The sequence below is a fragment of the Amblyomma americanum genome, chromosome 4, assembly GCF_052857255.1.
Source record: "Amblyomma americanum isolate KBUSLIRL-KWMA chromosome 4, ASM5285725v1, whole genome shotgun sequence".
In the NCBI taxonomy this organism is placed as follows: Eukaryota; Metazoa; Arthropoda; class Arachnida; order Ixodida; family Ixodidae; genus Amblyomma; species Amblyomma americanum.
In genome coordinates, this window is record NC_135500.1 from 200,603,927 (window position 1) to 200,620,426 (window position 16,500).

The 16,500-nt window shown below is 46.0% G+C and overlaps 1 protein-coding gene across 2 annotated transcripts; it reads right to left on the reverse strand.

Annotated features, from left to right (window-relative positions):
• Positions 1–1,914: 1,914 nt before the first annotated feature.
• Positions 1,915–13,627, reverse strand: LOC144129060 (uncharacterized). 2 transcript variants are annotated; one of them, XM_077662946.1, is made up of 3 exons: positions 13,211–13,627; positions 10,727–10,833; positions 1,915–7,777 (listed from the first exon to the last, which is right to left on the reverse strand). In XM_077662946.1, exons 1-3 carry the CDS (start codon positions 13,294–13,296, stop codon positions 6,444–6,446), a joined length of 1,527 nt encoding a protein of 508 aa, XP_077519072.1. In that variant the 5' UTR covers positions 13,297–13,627; the 3' UTR covers positions 1,915–6,443. The 2 variants fall into 2 exon arrangements, with proteins under 2 accessions (XP_077519072.1, XP_077519073.1); XM_077662947.1 differs by having other exon boundaries at positions 10,727–10,846.
• Between the last annotated feature and the right edge of the window lie 2,873 nt (positions 13,628–16,500).

Here is a 16,500-nt window from a genome sequence, read left to right on the forward strand (position 1 = left end):
CAAAGGAAATGCCAGTGTTGGCATGCCCTGTGCGCACCCTTGGAGCGGTCTAGTCCCCTCAACCGCAAGATGTACCGCCGCACTCAGATCTTGAAACGAATGCTTGCCTTGGACTGACATTATCACCGCTGAGAGGTGGCCAGTACGTCTAAAACCGTGTAAGGGTGGCAGCAGGCGATAGATATCATCAGCCGCCGCAGACGCGCTGTGCAGCATTAGGTCTCGGAGCCAGCATTCACTGATGCTAATGAAAGTCGAGCTATGTGCTCGAGCATTCAAACGTGTTAAGTCTGCAAGCGGCGATACACCGGGTATCCGCTGGACTGTAGGGCGCATACTGATTGGCAGTCCATGAGACCGGCTGCGGGCATCTAGAGCGGATACTTGGATATTCAAGGGACGCAGAGAGCTGTACGCGTTTATCTAACAGCATTTTACGTCCATCGGACATCCGCTGGACATTATGGGCAGCAAGTAAAACGTTTTAAATGCGGGCAAGACATTCCCGCGTGTTATTCAAACTTTAGAGAAATTAGTAAACACGTGGAAGGAGCCTGCAAGTTTTGGATCTGGCATCTTTAATTACAAATTAACACTGGTTTAATTAAGTAGCTGCCAACAAACTGCAAGGCACAAGGGAGACGTTAGAGCAGTCCAATGTGGCACAACCTGACTTTCAACTCTCCACACTCAGTTTCGATATTGCCGACTCCATGGGCTCATGCTTAAACTACGCATTAGTTGTGTGTTCTTTAAATATTTGTTTAATGTTTTGTAATGAAATATTTATGCAGTCTATGATATGCACAATTCAAAATGTATAACTTTATAAAGTTCTTTTAGTTGAAAAGGATCATTGCAGCAGAACAAAAATTTGAAACTTAGTTTTGTTTTGGGGGGGGGGGGGGGGGAGAAAATGGCGCAGTAGATGTCTTGCATATTGGCGACGCCTGTACCATGTCTTCAGGGAAGGGATAAAGGAGGGACTGAGAGAAGGAAGGAAGAAAGAGGCCGTAGTGGTGGGCTCCAGATTAATTTTTCGACCACCTGGGGATCTGTAATGTGCACTGACATCGCACAGGTGCCTTAGGCGAAATGCGGCCGCCGCGTTTGGGAACCGACCCGGGTACTCCGGATCAGTAGCCGAGTGCCCAACCACTGAGCCACCGCGGCGGGTATCGTTTTCGGGAAAAAAAAGAGTGCCCGGATCGAACCCGAACGCAGAGGCCACATTTCGATGGAGGCGAAACACAAAATGCACCCATGTGCTGTGCCATGTCCATGCACGTTAAAGATCCCCAGGTGGTCAAAATTATTCCGGAGCCCTCCACTACGGCACATCTTCCTTTCTTCTCTCGCTCCCTCCTCTATTCCTTCCCTTGGCACAGTTCAGGTGTCCGCCGAGATATGAGACAAATACTGTGGCATTTCATTTCCCCAACTACTGATTTACTAAACAAAGATTTTAAGAACGCCAGTTTGGCACCAGTATTTTTTAATTTTAAGTCAATGATCTATCTGTAATGACACATAATAGGCCTAAATACATTGGGTTCGGTCAATTCCAGTTCTTGAATGAAATATGTCACGGAAGAATTTTAAACGCAGAAATTTATTACGTGTTTGAAATGTGTCTCAACCCAGCATGGTTTTCGCACTCTATACACTGAAATATCTGCCCGAAAGATCCCCAGGTGGTCGAAGAAATTATTCCGGAGCCCTCCACTTTCTTCATTTTCTTCTCTCCGGCTCTCCTTTATCCCTTCCCTTACAGGGGGGTGCAGGTGTTGGCTGAGATTCGTGAGACAGTTACTGCGCCGTTTCTTTTCCTCAAAACTAGTTTTCATTTTTTAAGGGTGTCAGTCAGGGAAACAAGACCTCGCCAATGCTATTCACCGCCTGTTTACAAGAGGTATTCGGAGGCCTGGATTGGGAACAGTTGGGGATAAGAGTTGATGGAGAATACTTTAGTAATCTGCGACTAGCTGATAACATTGTCTTGCTAAATCACTCCGGAGGTGAACTGCAAAGCATGATCAATGAGTTAGACAGGCAGAGCAGAACGGTGTGTCTAAAAATTGATATGCAGAAAACCAAAGTAATGTTCAGTCGTATCGTAAGGGAACAACTGTTTACAATTGGTAACGAGGTGCTGGAAGTGATAAGGGTATACGTCTACTTAGGACAAGTGATGACCGCAGATCTGAATTACAAGAGCAAAATAATTAGGATAAGATTGAGGCGCAGGGCATTTGGCAGGTTCTGTCAGATCATGAATGGCAGTTTAGCAATATATCCGTCAAGAGAAAAGTCTATAACAGCTGTATCTTACCGGTACTTATCTACGGGGCAGAAAGTGGAGGCTAGCGAAAAGGGTTCAGGTCAAGCTAAGGACAACGCAGCAAGCCATGAAAAGGAAAATGATATACGCGTAACGTTAAGAAACCAGAAGTGGGCAATCTGGGTCAGGGATTAAACGGGTGTGAATGACATCCCAGTCGAAATCAAGAGGAAGAAATGGGCTTGGGCAAGGCATGTAATGCGAAGGCGAGTTAATCGGTGATCCTTAAGGGACTGGATTTCAAAAGAGGGCAAGAGTAGCAGAGGGCGGCAAAAAAGTTAGGTGGGCGGATGGGATTAAGAAGTTTGTGGGGATACGGTGGCCGCAGCTGCCACAGGGCAGGGTTAAGGAGAGGCCTTTGTCTTGCTGTTGTCGTAGCCAGGCTGATGATGATTATGGAAGCTCACAGTCCGGACAATGAACAGGGTGAAAATGCACATAGCTCATTGGGAATAATCATTGGTTATACTCTGCTCAATGCTCCACCATCTGATTGTTAGTATGAATATCAGTACCCTTTACGAAAGCCTCCATAATCATTTGGTTGATTGAAATCTACGGCTGTCCTGACTCTATTAGCGATTATCTTAGTGAACTAAATGGTAAATAGGCAACGGACGGTAATCTGATCTGTCTAATTTTTCAAGTCCTTGACTTCCCCTTTCTAATGGATTAAAAGGATGTTAGCGTTCTTCAAACTTCCAGTACGCTCGAGGTAATAAGGCATTGCACATACAAGGTGGCTAGTTTTTCTAGCGCAATCTCATCCCCGGTGTCCTTCAACAGATCTGCTGTTACCTGATCCTGACCAGCTGCTTTCCCCCTCTGCATCTCTCCTAAGGCTTTTTACTCCCTGTTTTGTTATTATCGGGATGTGCCCTTGGTGTGCGCTACTGCCTCTCTCATTAACGTTCTGATTACATTGACTACTGTATAGATTTGTGTAGAAACTCTTCGGCTGCTTTAACAATGTCTTATTCATGTTGCTAAGGGCCATTGCCTCTTTGTCTCTTAACGCACACATCTGGTTTTTGCCTACACCTAGTTTTCTCTTCACCACGTTAAGGTTCTTTAGAGCATGCTTGATTCTCTGCTTGTTAAACTTCTTTATGTCGCTTACCTCGCACTTATTGATTAACTTTGATAGCTTTGGTGATGATGATGATGAGCTCTGCCAGTTCTATTCTGTCTGTGGGTTAGACACCTTCATGTTTTTGCGTTTCTTAATCAGATCTTTCGTCTTCTGAGATAGCTTGTCGGTATCCTGTCGAGCCATCCTACCGCCTACTTCTACTGCGCGCTCCGTAATGATAGCTGTTAGATTATCGTTCATTTCTGGAACATTAAGATCGTCGTCCTTAGTTAAAGCCGAATATCTGTTCTGCTGTGATATCCTGAATTCCTTTGCTTTTGCTCTTACCGATAACTCGTTAATGGGCTTCCACTTCACTAGTTTCTTCTGTACCCTATTCAAGTCTAGGCTAATTCGAGACCTTACCATCCTGTATAGTCACTAGTACAACTCACTTTTTTGAGGGCCTCCACATTCTCCACTATGCCGAGGTGAGGGCATAGTGTGAAGTCTATCTCATTTTAGTCTCACCATTGGAGCTCTTCCACGTCCACTTCATGCTCTCGTTTGCGGGAGAAGGTATTCATGATTTGTAAAATATTTCTCTCTGCGAACTCTACTGATAGCTCCGCCCTGCTATCAGAGCCTTGGTCGCCTACTGCCTGGGCTCCAGCCTGCTTCTTCCCTACCTTGGCAATGAAGTCGCCCATCAGTACAGTGTACTGTGTATTAACGAGGCGTAAATGTGATTGAAAGTTTGATCTCCAGAAAAATTGTTCATAATCACATCCATGGCTTCTCACAGGGAACCATGGCATCGCGAAAAGCCTAAAGTTCATAATGCCACCTCGCCAAACTACGACCTTACTCAAAACTGAACTCGCGCATGAGGTTGAGGTCAAATTAGCTGATTTAACTAGAAAATACTGGCTGTCGCTGATGTCAACCTCACCTGACTTTGTGAGGTTGACGTAGTGGCCTCGTAACGTCGACACCTCACGAGGTTGCCTACCGCCGTCTGAGATGGTCATCCCGATTTTGGAAATAAAAACAGAGTCTGAGAAAATGAAACAGATGCAGTGAAGGAATGAGGGAAGGGGTGATAAAAGGAAGAGATACAGACGCGCTGTAGCAGATGTTTTCGGATTAATTTCGAATGCCAGTGATTCTGACATATCTGACATATATTGAAGCGCAGCCACTGCTGCAGGGATTTAATTGGGCTTAGCAAGTCGAACGCCATAACCACTGAGCCATCACGGCGAGTATTTTCGGGAATTCTGAACATGGTGATTTGGGTGCTCACGCCTTTCTGAATCATAACTGAGCTTTACTGCGACAGTCAAACCGAAATTAGCAAATTAGAGAAGGTCCAGAGGTTAACAGCCCGGCTCACTTTTTTCGAGTTACGACAGAAAGCAATCGGTGACTGCGCTCCTTGGCAGGCCTGGTCTACCACCCTTGTCTCTGAGAAGAAAAATACAATGGCTGAAATTCTCTTACGAGCTTTATAACAAAAATATAAAGTTAGATCCAGATGTATATCTGCGACGTCTGCTACGAGTATCCGCACGTACGAGTCACCCTTATGCCATACAGCCTTATACACCAAGGGTTGATACATTTTGATATTCATGTCTCGTTCGAACCATTGTTGACTGGAACAGACTCGATACCAGTGTGTTCTCAGGGTGCCACTCAGCTCGAATGTTTCAGCAGACGCTGAAAATGCCTTTTTTTTTGTAAACGTATTTGAAATGTTATCTTTTCCCACTCAACAGCCCGCAAGGGCTTAACAGTATTGTAAATAAATAAATAAAAATAAATTTCCGAAGCACTCAGACTGCCGTGATATGTGTTTACGAAGATGCCAGTTTTACCGATACTGCACAGGAGTGATGGTTCGACACCGTTCGTCTTGACTGCAGGAATGACAATGAAACAAGCACGTTGCTGCGCACCCCACATTGGAGGATGCAGCTAAAAAATATACAAATAATTAAAATATTTGCTTTGAAACATGCAACCGTAGAAAACGCAGCATAATGCCAAACCTACAACTTTTGCTGATGGTACGGTAAGAAGTAACGCCATGATCTGCTTGTTACGAAGTGAAATTTACCGCGGAGGAACACACTACTCGTGCTGCACTTTCGTGCTTCATTGTGTCTCGTACCACGGTTTATTACAGTTTAGATTCAGGATTTTTTTTTTGCTCCCAAATTCTTGTGGGCGCAACAGATGGCAGTTGCATTTTGTGCCTGTCAGCACTTGCCTTATGGTTTTGCTTTATGTACGCTTATAGCACGAGAAAACAAAACTCCTTATTTGGTGTACATTGAAGAGCAAGGCAATGCGAGCGCTGAATATGAACCGAATGAATTTAATGAGCACGAACAGCTCTTGGACCGTGCACTCCAGAGGTATAAAAATAAAAATGGAACTACGCTTTTGATGCTCTCTCGTCGGTAAAAGTACTTAAATTCGATTTAATACATTGCAATGGTGGTCGGCTGGCTTATAATGAGGTTCCTCGTTTATTTATCTAGTAGTCCTCTCCTACTCCTTTCGTCACTCGGTTCCGGCGTTTAGAAAAGACGGAAGTTGCTTAAATACGGGGCTGAATTTCGAGCATAAATATTCCCCAAAAGCTGGCAACTTCCCCATGCTTTGCACAGTGCGACTGCTTGCCTCGCTTCGAAGCAACTTCCATCCTGTTGGAACTAAGAGGAACAAGGTATCGAGATAAAGGAGGCCTATGAAATAGATAAACAACGAAGCTCTTGCGTTATCCAGTTAAGAGTCCATCGCGTTGCAAGATACTGATATCGAGTACCATGGCTACTGACGGTGCACCAAGAGCGGTTTCCGTCTCCATTTTTTGTCGTTCGTATATACTTCGTTTTGGTGCGTTTACTTTCTTCACTTAATAGTCAGCACTCGCGCTGCCTTGTCCTTACCTCTTGCCGCTGAAAAGAAGTAGTCCGATTTTTTCGCGCTGCTGTCGTACACATCACGAATAATTTTCTATCAATCAGTATACGTGTACAAAGGCGGCTCAGTTGTGGGTTCTTCGATCAGTTCCTTAATGAATGTGATCACGTCGGAGTACAGCAGTCTCGCTGCAAACGCGTACATTGACTTGTCGATGACCACACCTTCTTTGGTCAACACCTCGGTGTACGATGAGCCCCAGAAGTTGCTCTTCTTGAGACCGCAGCAGGAGCGGTAGTGGTGCATGACCATGACAGACTCGGAGATGGCCACTTCCCTGGCCCCTAGCGTGTGCTCCCACACGAAGTGCACGCCTCCAGTGGCGACGGCGCTCGCCCTGGCGGCGTACTTTGAGCGCTCTCGATGCTTCCATGGGTTGGCTTCGCGAACGAACAAAATTCGGGTGAGTAGCGGCGGCTTTTGGCGGAGGTACGCAGCGTTGAAAGGATACTCGTAGCAGAAGAACTGGTTCTTGACCACAACGCTCCCCAAGGACCTCTTACCGACGGAGCCTTCAATTTCAAGAAGAGCCTCACTGAGCGTGCTTCGCGTTTTGGAGACGAGGAACTCGTCGAAGTCGACGTTTAGGACGTACTCGGAAGTCAGCTTGGAGCGGTACAAGCAATCCTGGATTGCCGCCAACTGGCCATGCTCGAGTATGTAAGAGCCGTTGAGGTACAGGTTCCAACGATGGAGCCGTATATCTACCTTTCCGCGGTTGCGCAGGAGTGATAAGAGGATTTCTGTTTCCCGCGGCACTTGGCACAGGTAGAAATCGAAACGTCCTACTCCCATGGCTGCGTAGTAAGCGACGAACTCGGTCACAAGCGACAGAGCGCTAAAATGCCCCACCATGGGGCGGACGCATGCCGATAAGAACTTGGGAGGCTGCTGGCGGCGGTTGTGTACTTTGAACCACTTTGGCGAAGACATGTTCCAGTTGGTGCCGAGGGCTACCCTCATGTTTGGCTGACCACGCACTTCGGAAGGAAACTTCACCGGACACGCGAAGAATGCCGCCGCGTACGGAAGGTCGTGGTGCTCTGGAAGCACTTTCAGACTCGCCTCGGATAGGAAGACGGCCGATCCCACGCTTATCCAGCACTGAACCGCTCTGTCGCCGGCAGCGTCCCTGGGCACGACGCTTATCAGACGGACCTGGCAGTTTCCTGGCTCAGAGTCGTCCATGTACGCTGAGTAAACGTACGTGCGAGGCAAGACGAGGACCCACGCGTCGTCGTCCTCGAACAGAGGGTCCTGCCCCGAGTCACTTTCGAGAAGCTTTCCAGCGAGCAGAGAGTCGAACTCCCGGATGCTGGATGTGACGTTTCCGTGGTTTCGGTTGTCGCAGGAATACTCGGGCTTGTTGGCTGAAAGAAATGGAATGTTCATCAGTCACGTGCGAAACGTGTGCGAGAATCAGAACCACCCGTTTAGAACTGTATACATTTGAACCTTGTTATAACGAAGTTCAAAAATCCCCACGATTTCTTCGTTATAGCCGTTACTTCGTTACAGCGGTACGCGACTTTTGCTGCCATTGTTGCATGCCAGCGGGCTTACCTGCCACACTGTATAACGAGTACAACAAAGCCAACGTTTAGTGTGTTGTTGCTGTGCGTTGCCCGAGCCGTCAACACGCGCACCGTGCGCCCACCACGTGTCATACGTAGTCTTCATCATCATCGTCAGCCAGGCTACGCCCACTGCAGGACAAAAGCCTCTTCCATGTCTCTCCAATTAACCCTGTCCTTTGCCAGCTGCGGCCACTGTATCCGTGAAAACTTCTTAATCTCATCCGCCCACCTAACCTTCTGCCGGCCCTGCTACGCTTGCCTTCTCTCGGAAACCACTCCGTTACAGTTAAGGACCAGCGGTTATCTTGCCTTCGCATTACACGCCCTGCCCAAGCCCATTTCTTCCTCTTGATTCCCACTAGGATGTCATTAACCCGCGTTTGTTCCCTCACCCACTCTTCCGGTCTCTTAACGTTACGCCTATCATTTTTCTTTACATAGCTCGCTGCGTTGTCCTTAACTGAACCATTTTCGTCAGCCTCCACGTTTCTGCCCCATAGGTGAGTACCGCTAAGATACAGCAGTTGTTTACTTTTCTCCTGAGGGATACCGGTAAACTGCGCCATTCATGACCTAAGAGAACCAACAGAATATGTGAGCCTTGAAAACGCGCGCCCGTGTCTTCCGTAACCAGCATGAACTTCAGAGGCTATAAGACGGGTTTGGAGAAATAATGTCGTAGATCACAGGCGGACCTATTCGGGTTATTTAACTCCGTTTTTTTTTAGGTGCTGAAACTGATACGGGCCGCCGCTGTAAAATAGTGCGGGCAGCAGCTATTTCGTCGCGAGTACCTGGTTTGGTTGGCTTTGCGACACACCTCATGAGAACGTGGGCCACAACACTTTTCGCATGACAGAAATGCCTTGCGAAGAAGGCATACGCAAGACTGAAGGCTTTGATGATAGCCTTCTGGTCAACGAAAGTAGTTTTACGCTTTCATTTTCTGCCGCTTGGTACCGTGAAACCAGTGTGACCTCGCTATACCGTCAAGCACACCATGCGCACTGCCGAGTGGTTTTAACCATGCGACCATGATGCGAATACGGAAACACGTTGAGCCAGAGAAAAAAAGAGCGCTCGCAATGGGCCGTGTGCAACGAGCAGGTTGGAGAACAGGGCAACTGCAAAATTTTGGCTGTAAATTCAGCGCGGATGGACGAAGGACACTGTAAGGGGAACGCTAAGGAACCGGGAACACTAAGGGTGGTGAGGAGGGAGAACAAAAGAAAAAAAAGAAAACCCTGGCAATTCCTTATGTGCATCGCATGTCGCACAACCTTAGGAATGTTGGGAGGAGGTTTGGAGTGGACGTCGTGTGCACAGCACCGTTTAAAGTGCAACGCCTTTGTACCATGACAAAAAGTAGAGCAGAAAGGCGGCGTAACGTCAGCCCGCTCTTGTGCACAGTGCGCCACCGCTCCCCTTTTTTGGATTGCGTTTGCGGCGTCGTGTATGAGGTATACCGCTCAAAAAAGCATATTGGACTACTGATCCGGAGTTGCCGGGTTCGAACCCGACCACGGCGGCTGCGTTTTTATGGAGGAAAAACGCTAAGGCGCCCGTGTGCTGTGCGATGTCAGTGCACGTTAAAGATCCCCAGGTGGTCGAAATTATTCCGGAGCCATCCACTACGGCACCTCTCTTTTCCTTTCTCCTTTCACTCCCTCCTTTACCCTTCCCTTACGGCGCGGTTCAGGTGTCCAACAATATATGAGACAGATACTGCGCCATTTCCTTTCCCCCCAAATCCAATTATTATTATTATTAAACGGGGCGATGTTTGAACGTTCGGCTCATGGGACATGACAACCTTTCTTCAGACACCGTTCGTTCAACCATCGCTCAACACTGTGCAGAGTGCATCAAGAAAAATAAAAAAAGACGTGCAAAGCTGTTTTCAAAGATACCACCGTGTTGTACCGGCATCGTGGCCCGCGCACTCCAGAGATTATGGAGGCATATTTTATCGGAAAGAAAAAAAAGATCTCTGTGTTAGCACTCCTTCTGTCACGTTGTTTGAAAGAGAGATAGGATTTTTAGATGCCTCATGATGTGTCGCCTATTGATCTGTGGCGCAATGTACTTCAGTTTTTCTGAACGTTAGAGGTGATAGTGCTCTCTACGCTATCTTTGAACTGCGCGCCTATCGCACCTATGCCGTTCATCTGTGCATATATTTGCGTTCCTTCTTAATAACATTTAGTTGCGAGACAGCGCTTGTTTTGTCCCCTTTGCACTGCCATTCGTCCCTCCACGCTGAATTTACCGCCAAAATGAACTACACCCAACTCGCCAATTCACCATTCTTTTGCAACTGCAATGTGCAACGTCGAGTCGGAAAGGTAATGTTGGGCACCGTTACAAATTTACATACCCAAAGCGAAATCGTCAACTGGTTCATTGGAGGTTCTATCTTCCCTGTTGTAGGGAAATTTTCCTTCGCAGAAACGAGATATTAAATACAAGCCCTTCTACGGGAGCTTCCAAGAGAAATCAGTATTATTTCGTCATACCCACTCTTTCGTTATAGCGAGGTTCGACTGTATCGCTTCGGATATCGATAGAACTAAATGGCGAATTTATGGACGATGTTTAGAGGTAGCGCGATTTTACCACACAAAATCTCGCGCTTTGGCGTGAGAGGGAGTTAAGCTTATTTTTGTTTTCCGCGTCATTGTTTGGGAGCAATTTGTTCAGTTTGCCTTTTCGTCGACCGGTTCCATTCTTCTGTCCACTTACCCTTGCCTTTCAGGAGGTGCAGAAGAAAGTACCCGGCTGGCGCAATGGACAGGGCAATCGCCAGCAGTGTGATCCTCCTGAACACTCCGATGGCACATCTGGATTTTCTGCAACGAAATGCTTGAGCATAAAAGTTAAGCTTTCCTTGTTTGCAGCCCTCCCTTCGTATCGTTAGCGCACAAAGCAGTGGCTGAGAGAAAGGTTGCATGAATTAACTTTTACAAGTCAAAACATCATGCGCTGGGGATTATCATGTGCCTAGGCCTAGTGAACACTCCTCTCCGGTTAACTTTGTACTTCCTGCGGTTCTCCAGCATGCACCGAATTTGCGTACATAACCGCTCATGCTCGTCTCTGAAAACAGGTTCGAACCGGTGAGTTCGTGCTTAGTAACAAAACGCTGTGTTGTTACCTCATTGTTTGAAAACATGAACCAGGTGCAGGGAAATAGAAATCAATGGAAGAAAGGAACAGGCAGGCAATGCCACCATGAGGGACACGATGCTTGTGATATAGAGAGAGGAGGGACATATGAAGAGAAAATTAAGAAGTGAGACTATGCGACGGCACTCGCCCCGCAGGAAAGCACAGAGAGACGAAGCCCACAGAACTACGCTATATAAGTTGGAGGGTTGGAGTTTTCTGTCTAGACAGGATCAGCATCTTTATCATGTACGCCATAGCTTGCTGGCTATTGTGTACGAGTTACAACTGGTCACAAAAGAGAATTAAAAGTGCAGGAGCGCGGTAAGACAAAGGGATCATTGATTAGGTAACGCAGTTGTACGTGTTGAGGCATTGCCCCGTTAGTTTAGACAAACGCCGGGTGTGGACCAAAAAGCTCCACTACTTCGTCGAGCGTCTTCTATTAGCGCGTTATTGGTTAAAGAGATTTTGCACGGCATGCAAGGACGCTGACAACGTTTACAGCCTTGAGAAGCCACCGTTAACTCCGAACCATGCTCAAGCGTCACAAAAAAGTGTTGAGTTTTACTTCCACGACTGCTCAGTGTCACTTCTATTGCTTCCGCTTTCATGCCGGCTACGTGGTCGGAGGCCGTCTGGCTCCTATATTTCGGCCGTGGTCACTTTTTATTTCTTTTCAATACAAAACTTAGTTCTTGTGAACCGTCTGATGTTTCCACACTTCGCACCGCGACTGAATGAGTGAGTGGTGTGTCACAACTATAGATACATAAAGCACTCAATACACTTGCATTTATCACAACTATAGATAAAGCTACTCAGGCATCAATACGGCCAGACAAAAAAAACAACGGGTTTTTGATGGCTAAGCGAAGTAAGTGTGTATGTATTGTTCCCCGCTTGCTTTCACTTGTTTTTTTTCTCGTGTACTATTTGGCTTTTGCAGAACACAGTTTTTAGAAATAAACTTCTTGTTACGTTATTGTCTTACGTTTGAATCACTTAATTTCCAATCTGTTACTACTTTTTACGGCGATAGTGTTTCACTTTGCAACCACTACTCTAAACACAAACATTTATGCGTTAATTACTTATATGAAAGCTGTTTTTACTAAGAAATAAGCGAAGATAAATTGAACTTGACTTGAGAGCACAGTATTGCCGCATATATATATAATCAAAAAACAGTAATCCAAAAGAAATAATATTCGCCGAAAACAAGCAAAGAAACGAAAATTGCGTTCTGAGATGAACACCGAACGAAGTCCGCCAAATTTTCTGAAAAGTAAAACTGAAAATTCCAATCCCTAATTACACGCTTAGAGGAGGCAAACTGAATTAAAGTAAGCGAATTATGGAACATCGACACGAATATTGTCTTGAAAAGCATTGCAGAACGAAACACCGCAGAATAGAATGTAACTTAAAGGTGCAAAGTGTAAACCATTGTAATAAAACAGTGTAAAAGCGCGCAGCACAAAGCATTGCACACAGATGGAGCTTTCTCTCTCTACACTCACACACAAATACACACAAGCCACCCTGAAACAGGTGGCTCTATCGGAAAATAGATCAGAAGAAAAAAACCTGATTTGTAAACAAATTTTTTTCTCTGCTACCTGCCACTTCCGTGTTTATGAAACAATTAAGGAAAAATAGCGTAGTTTATGTGCAGGACGAAAATGAGCGCTAGTAAATTGTATTTTGCAGCTCAATAACAAAGACCGGAAAAACCTGAACTTTTATAAAATTTTGCTGAATATAACCCAATTTGTACCCAAACTGGACCTACTTTAGCTCATCTTATTTCTGTACAATTGTGATAAATGGCGCGATGTTTTAGTGGCAGTATGAGGGTTGGATTTTCTCTTATTCGATATCACATACCCTATATTTGTATAAGGCCGGATGATTCATGTGTGTGTTGATGCAACGGGTTAGGGAAGCTAAGAGGCATGCGATTTCTTTAGCAGAGCATAGGCGTTACGTTCACGATCCCAGCACGTCAAACCATGATCACAATTAAAGCATGGAGACGACAAACTTTTGCTGTCTTACCTCGCAACCCGCCGCAACTCATTGGGCTTCAGAGCTCTGCTCGTCCCGCACTGGAAGGCTGACCAAAAGCTTGTGCACGGTCGCATGAGACACAGGGCACAATGCCGGAGCTGGCGCTTCCAGCGCGTACACGCCGAACGTTGCCTAAGCAACGTTCCTTATGGCTTGTGCAGATCAAGAAAAACTCGCACTGTTGCCACCTGTATACGCAAGCAGGCTTTCTCGTGTCTCGGTGCAATGACGTGTCTACGAAGAGGGGACAATGCACGCGGTGATCAATGATCTCGCTCACGCTGAACTGAGCTCTCTTATATAGCTTCCTCCACGGTCCATATCCCGGGCAGTGTATCGTATATAGTTTCGCTGATGCGATACTTGCACGCACTCCCGCACAATGGAGGCCTTTTTCGGCCCAACGCTCTGTGGCTCCTCCGTCCTATCGCATCTGCACATACCCCCCGTCTCTCTCATGCCCCGCACCCACTTCACTCTACACTATCTACGATAGTGCGCAGAAGCGTATAGATACAACAGGCTCTCCCGATAAGCGCTGCTACAAGGGGATTCCTGTAAAATAATGGGCTAAAACCATTCTCGCTTGGAGTTATTGATCGAACCGGTCTATCTCTATTATCTTCTAGACATCATGGTTAGCTTAGTTGGTAGAGTGAATCCCGGATCAGGACGAATTTTTCTTTAGCTACGGAGTTTCCGAGTAAGGTGTGTAGATTTCTTTTGCAGCTGTATGGCGGCGCTAAGGTAGATGATAGTGAGTAATTACTCCTTTATTGTTAACTGTATACACACCCCGAATGAAGGTCACAATTGCAAGGTTGACACTGTTTGGAAGTCACGTTTAAGCCCACGCGTTTTTAATGCAGCGGTTTCTCATTGCGCGTAGCGGATGCCGGAAAGAATGACTTTTGAGCAGGTCAGAAAAGTAGGTGAGTTGGTGTTTATTAGACATGAGGGGCCGCGTGACAAAGACAGGGCTACAGAGCCAGCCTGCCTCATCCTCTTGCCGTGCCCCTGTTCTCTTCGCGTTATTTATTTACATTATGTCTACTGACGCTTGATGCCACCTGCTTTTGATGATATCGTTCTTGTATCTTCGTATCATAGTTGAAACGGTTGCAATATCATGTCTAAGATGGGAAGGACAGCGGCAGTGACAAAACGGGTCTGGCCGTAGATTCAATTTTGTTATAGTAATTTTATAGGCTCATTGTCATCAAACCGGCTTCTGCGAATGGGTAAGCTGCAGTGCTCAGGCAGCGCTGCAATTGTTCCACAGCGCGTATAGAAACTGCAGCCCCCAGCCATTCGGGTCTCAATGAACGCGGGACCACATTCTGATCAATTATAGAGGCGCCCGTTTGGCTGATAACATAGCTGATAACTTGCCCGGGTGCTTTTCCTTTTGACATAGCCCAGTTGGCTGACACATGCCACGTGTGGCTTCAACAATGTGTGCACGTCATGCCTGTAAGCGCAGACAGGTGGCGTGCATGGATAAGTTGCTATTCCCATAAGGTTGGTGACTGAGCTTGTGTCGAAAAGTAAGGAGGCATTGTTCAGAGATGTAGATCAAGCCTTTCAGAGCAAACAGGTACCAGAATATTGGCTGCGCAGCAGACTAAGTTTAATTTACAAAGCTAAAGGAGAGACAGCAAGGATTGATAATACAGACCAATCACGATAACGTCGGCTATATACAGGCTTGCGATGCAGGCTATTTAAGCTGAGCTGCACATACAGATAGAGAAAAATGTAACAATGGGAGAACTGCAAAATGCTTTTAGTCAGTTCAGACGTTTGGAAGACAGTCTGTTTGTACTAAAGCAGTGTATTGAAATAGCTAGGATGCAAAACAGGCCGGTTGGCTTTTCTAGATGTAAAGGTGCATAACAATGTAAGCCAGGAAGTATACTGTGGCACTTTCTAACGGAAGCGGGGCAAGGTGCTGAAGTATTCAAGTATTTGCACAACAGAAAAGTGGACACGCGATTGAGGAAAAGGACTAGAAAGGTTACGGCAGGCTACGCGGGAGACAACAGGGCAATAACACACATCAAAAAGAAAGTCCGCGAAACCGAGAGTGCGAAGTGCAGGCAAGAAATGGGAACAAAAGATTCAGTGCGTGAATACAGAGCTGGTAATATTGAAATCCGCAAGGAAAGGAAACACTGTATGATAATTCAAGAGGCAGTAACCTTCTATTTGAGGCTAGGTCAGGTGGCCTTAGATCTAGGTGGTATAGAAGCAAGTATGAACGGGGAGGTGATATTTGTGTATAGGATGCGGGAGCAGTGTGGAAAACATTAAGCGTGTTCTGGTGGACTCTAAGGCTATAAAACCAGATGCGGGACAGGACATATATTGAGCCTTCCAGTAGCTTTGGGCTTTGGCGATAGTTAAAGCAAACATAACACATCAGCTGTAGAGACGTGCAAGAGAAGACTGGAGTACTGATGGAGAAAAAGCAGAATGAAGGAGTTCCCGGGTTCGAACCCGACCGCGGCGGCTGCGTTTTTATGGAGGCAAAACGCTAAAGCGCCCGTGTGCTGTGCGATGTCAGTGCACGTTAAAGATCCCCAGGTGGTCGAAATTATTCCGGAGCCCTCCACTACAGCACCTCCTTCTTCCTTTCTTCTTTCACTCCCTCCCTTGTCCCTTCCCTTACGGCGCGGTTCAGGTGTCCAACGATATATGAGACAGATACTGCGCCATTTCCTTTCCCCAAAACCAATTATTATTATTATTATTATTATTATTATTATTATTATTATTATTATTATTATTATTATTATTATTATTATTATTATTATTATTATTATTATTATTATTATTATTATTATTATTATTATTAAATTGTACCAAATGCCACAGAAATCGAAGTAGTATAGCTTACTACGTGAAAAAGAACCTTATATAGCGGGGAATGAAAACTGGACGGAACATAATTCAAAGTTTAAACAAGGAGGCGGGCAGATACAAAATATATAAAACAACTAATCACATTATCTATTGGATAAGGGTGGCACTCGTCACGGACGCGATGCAAAGGGGATGCCAATATTTATCTATCGTGGGCACGCCTGGAAAATTCTTGCTCCTTTCGCTAAGCTGCGTGTTAAGGCGCCGCTATCTACAAGGCAAAGTTCATCGCAGATAGTCTATAAGTGCACATGATCGGAACAGGGTATCTCAGCCAAACTGGCCTGCGGTATGCCCCATGCAAGTGTGTACCTTAGCTTACTTTCCAACATTTCCACAGCGTTGCTATACTT

What these genes read in the sequence shown, in the direction of transcription:
- LOC144129060 (XM_077662946.1), bottom strand. Translation starts at nt 13,296, where the DNA reads ATGCGACCGTGCACAAGCTTTTGGTCAGCCTTCCAGTGCGGGACGAGC. An exon ending in GAGTTGCGGCGGGTTGCGAG is followed by an intron (nt 10,834 to 13,210) that starts GTAAGACAGCAA and finishes ATTTCGTTGCAG; the next exon opens with AAAATCCAGATGTGCCATCG. An exon ending in GCACCTCCTGAAAGGCAAGG is followed by an intron (nt 7,778 to 10,726) that starts GTAAGTGGACAG and finishes CATTTCTTTCAG; the next exon opens with CCAACAAGCCCGAGTATTCC.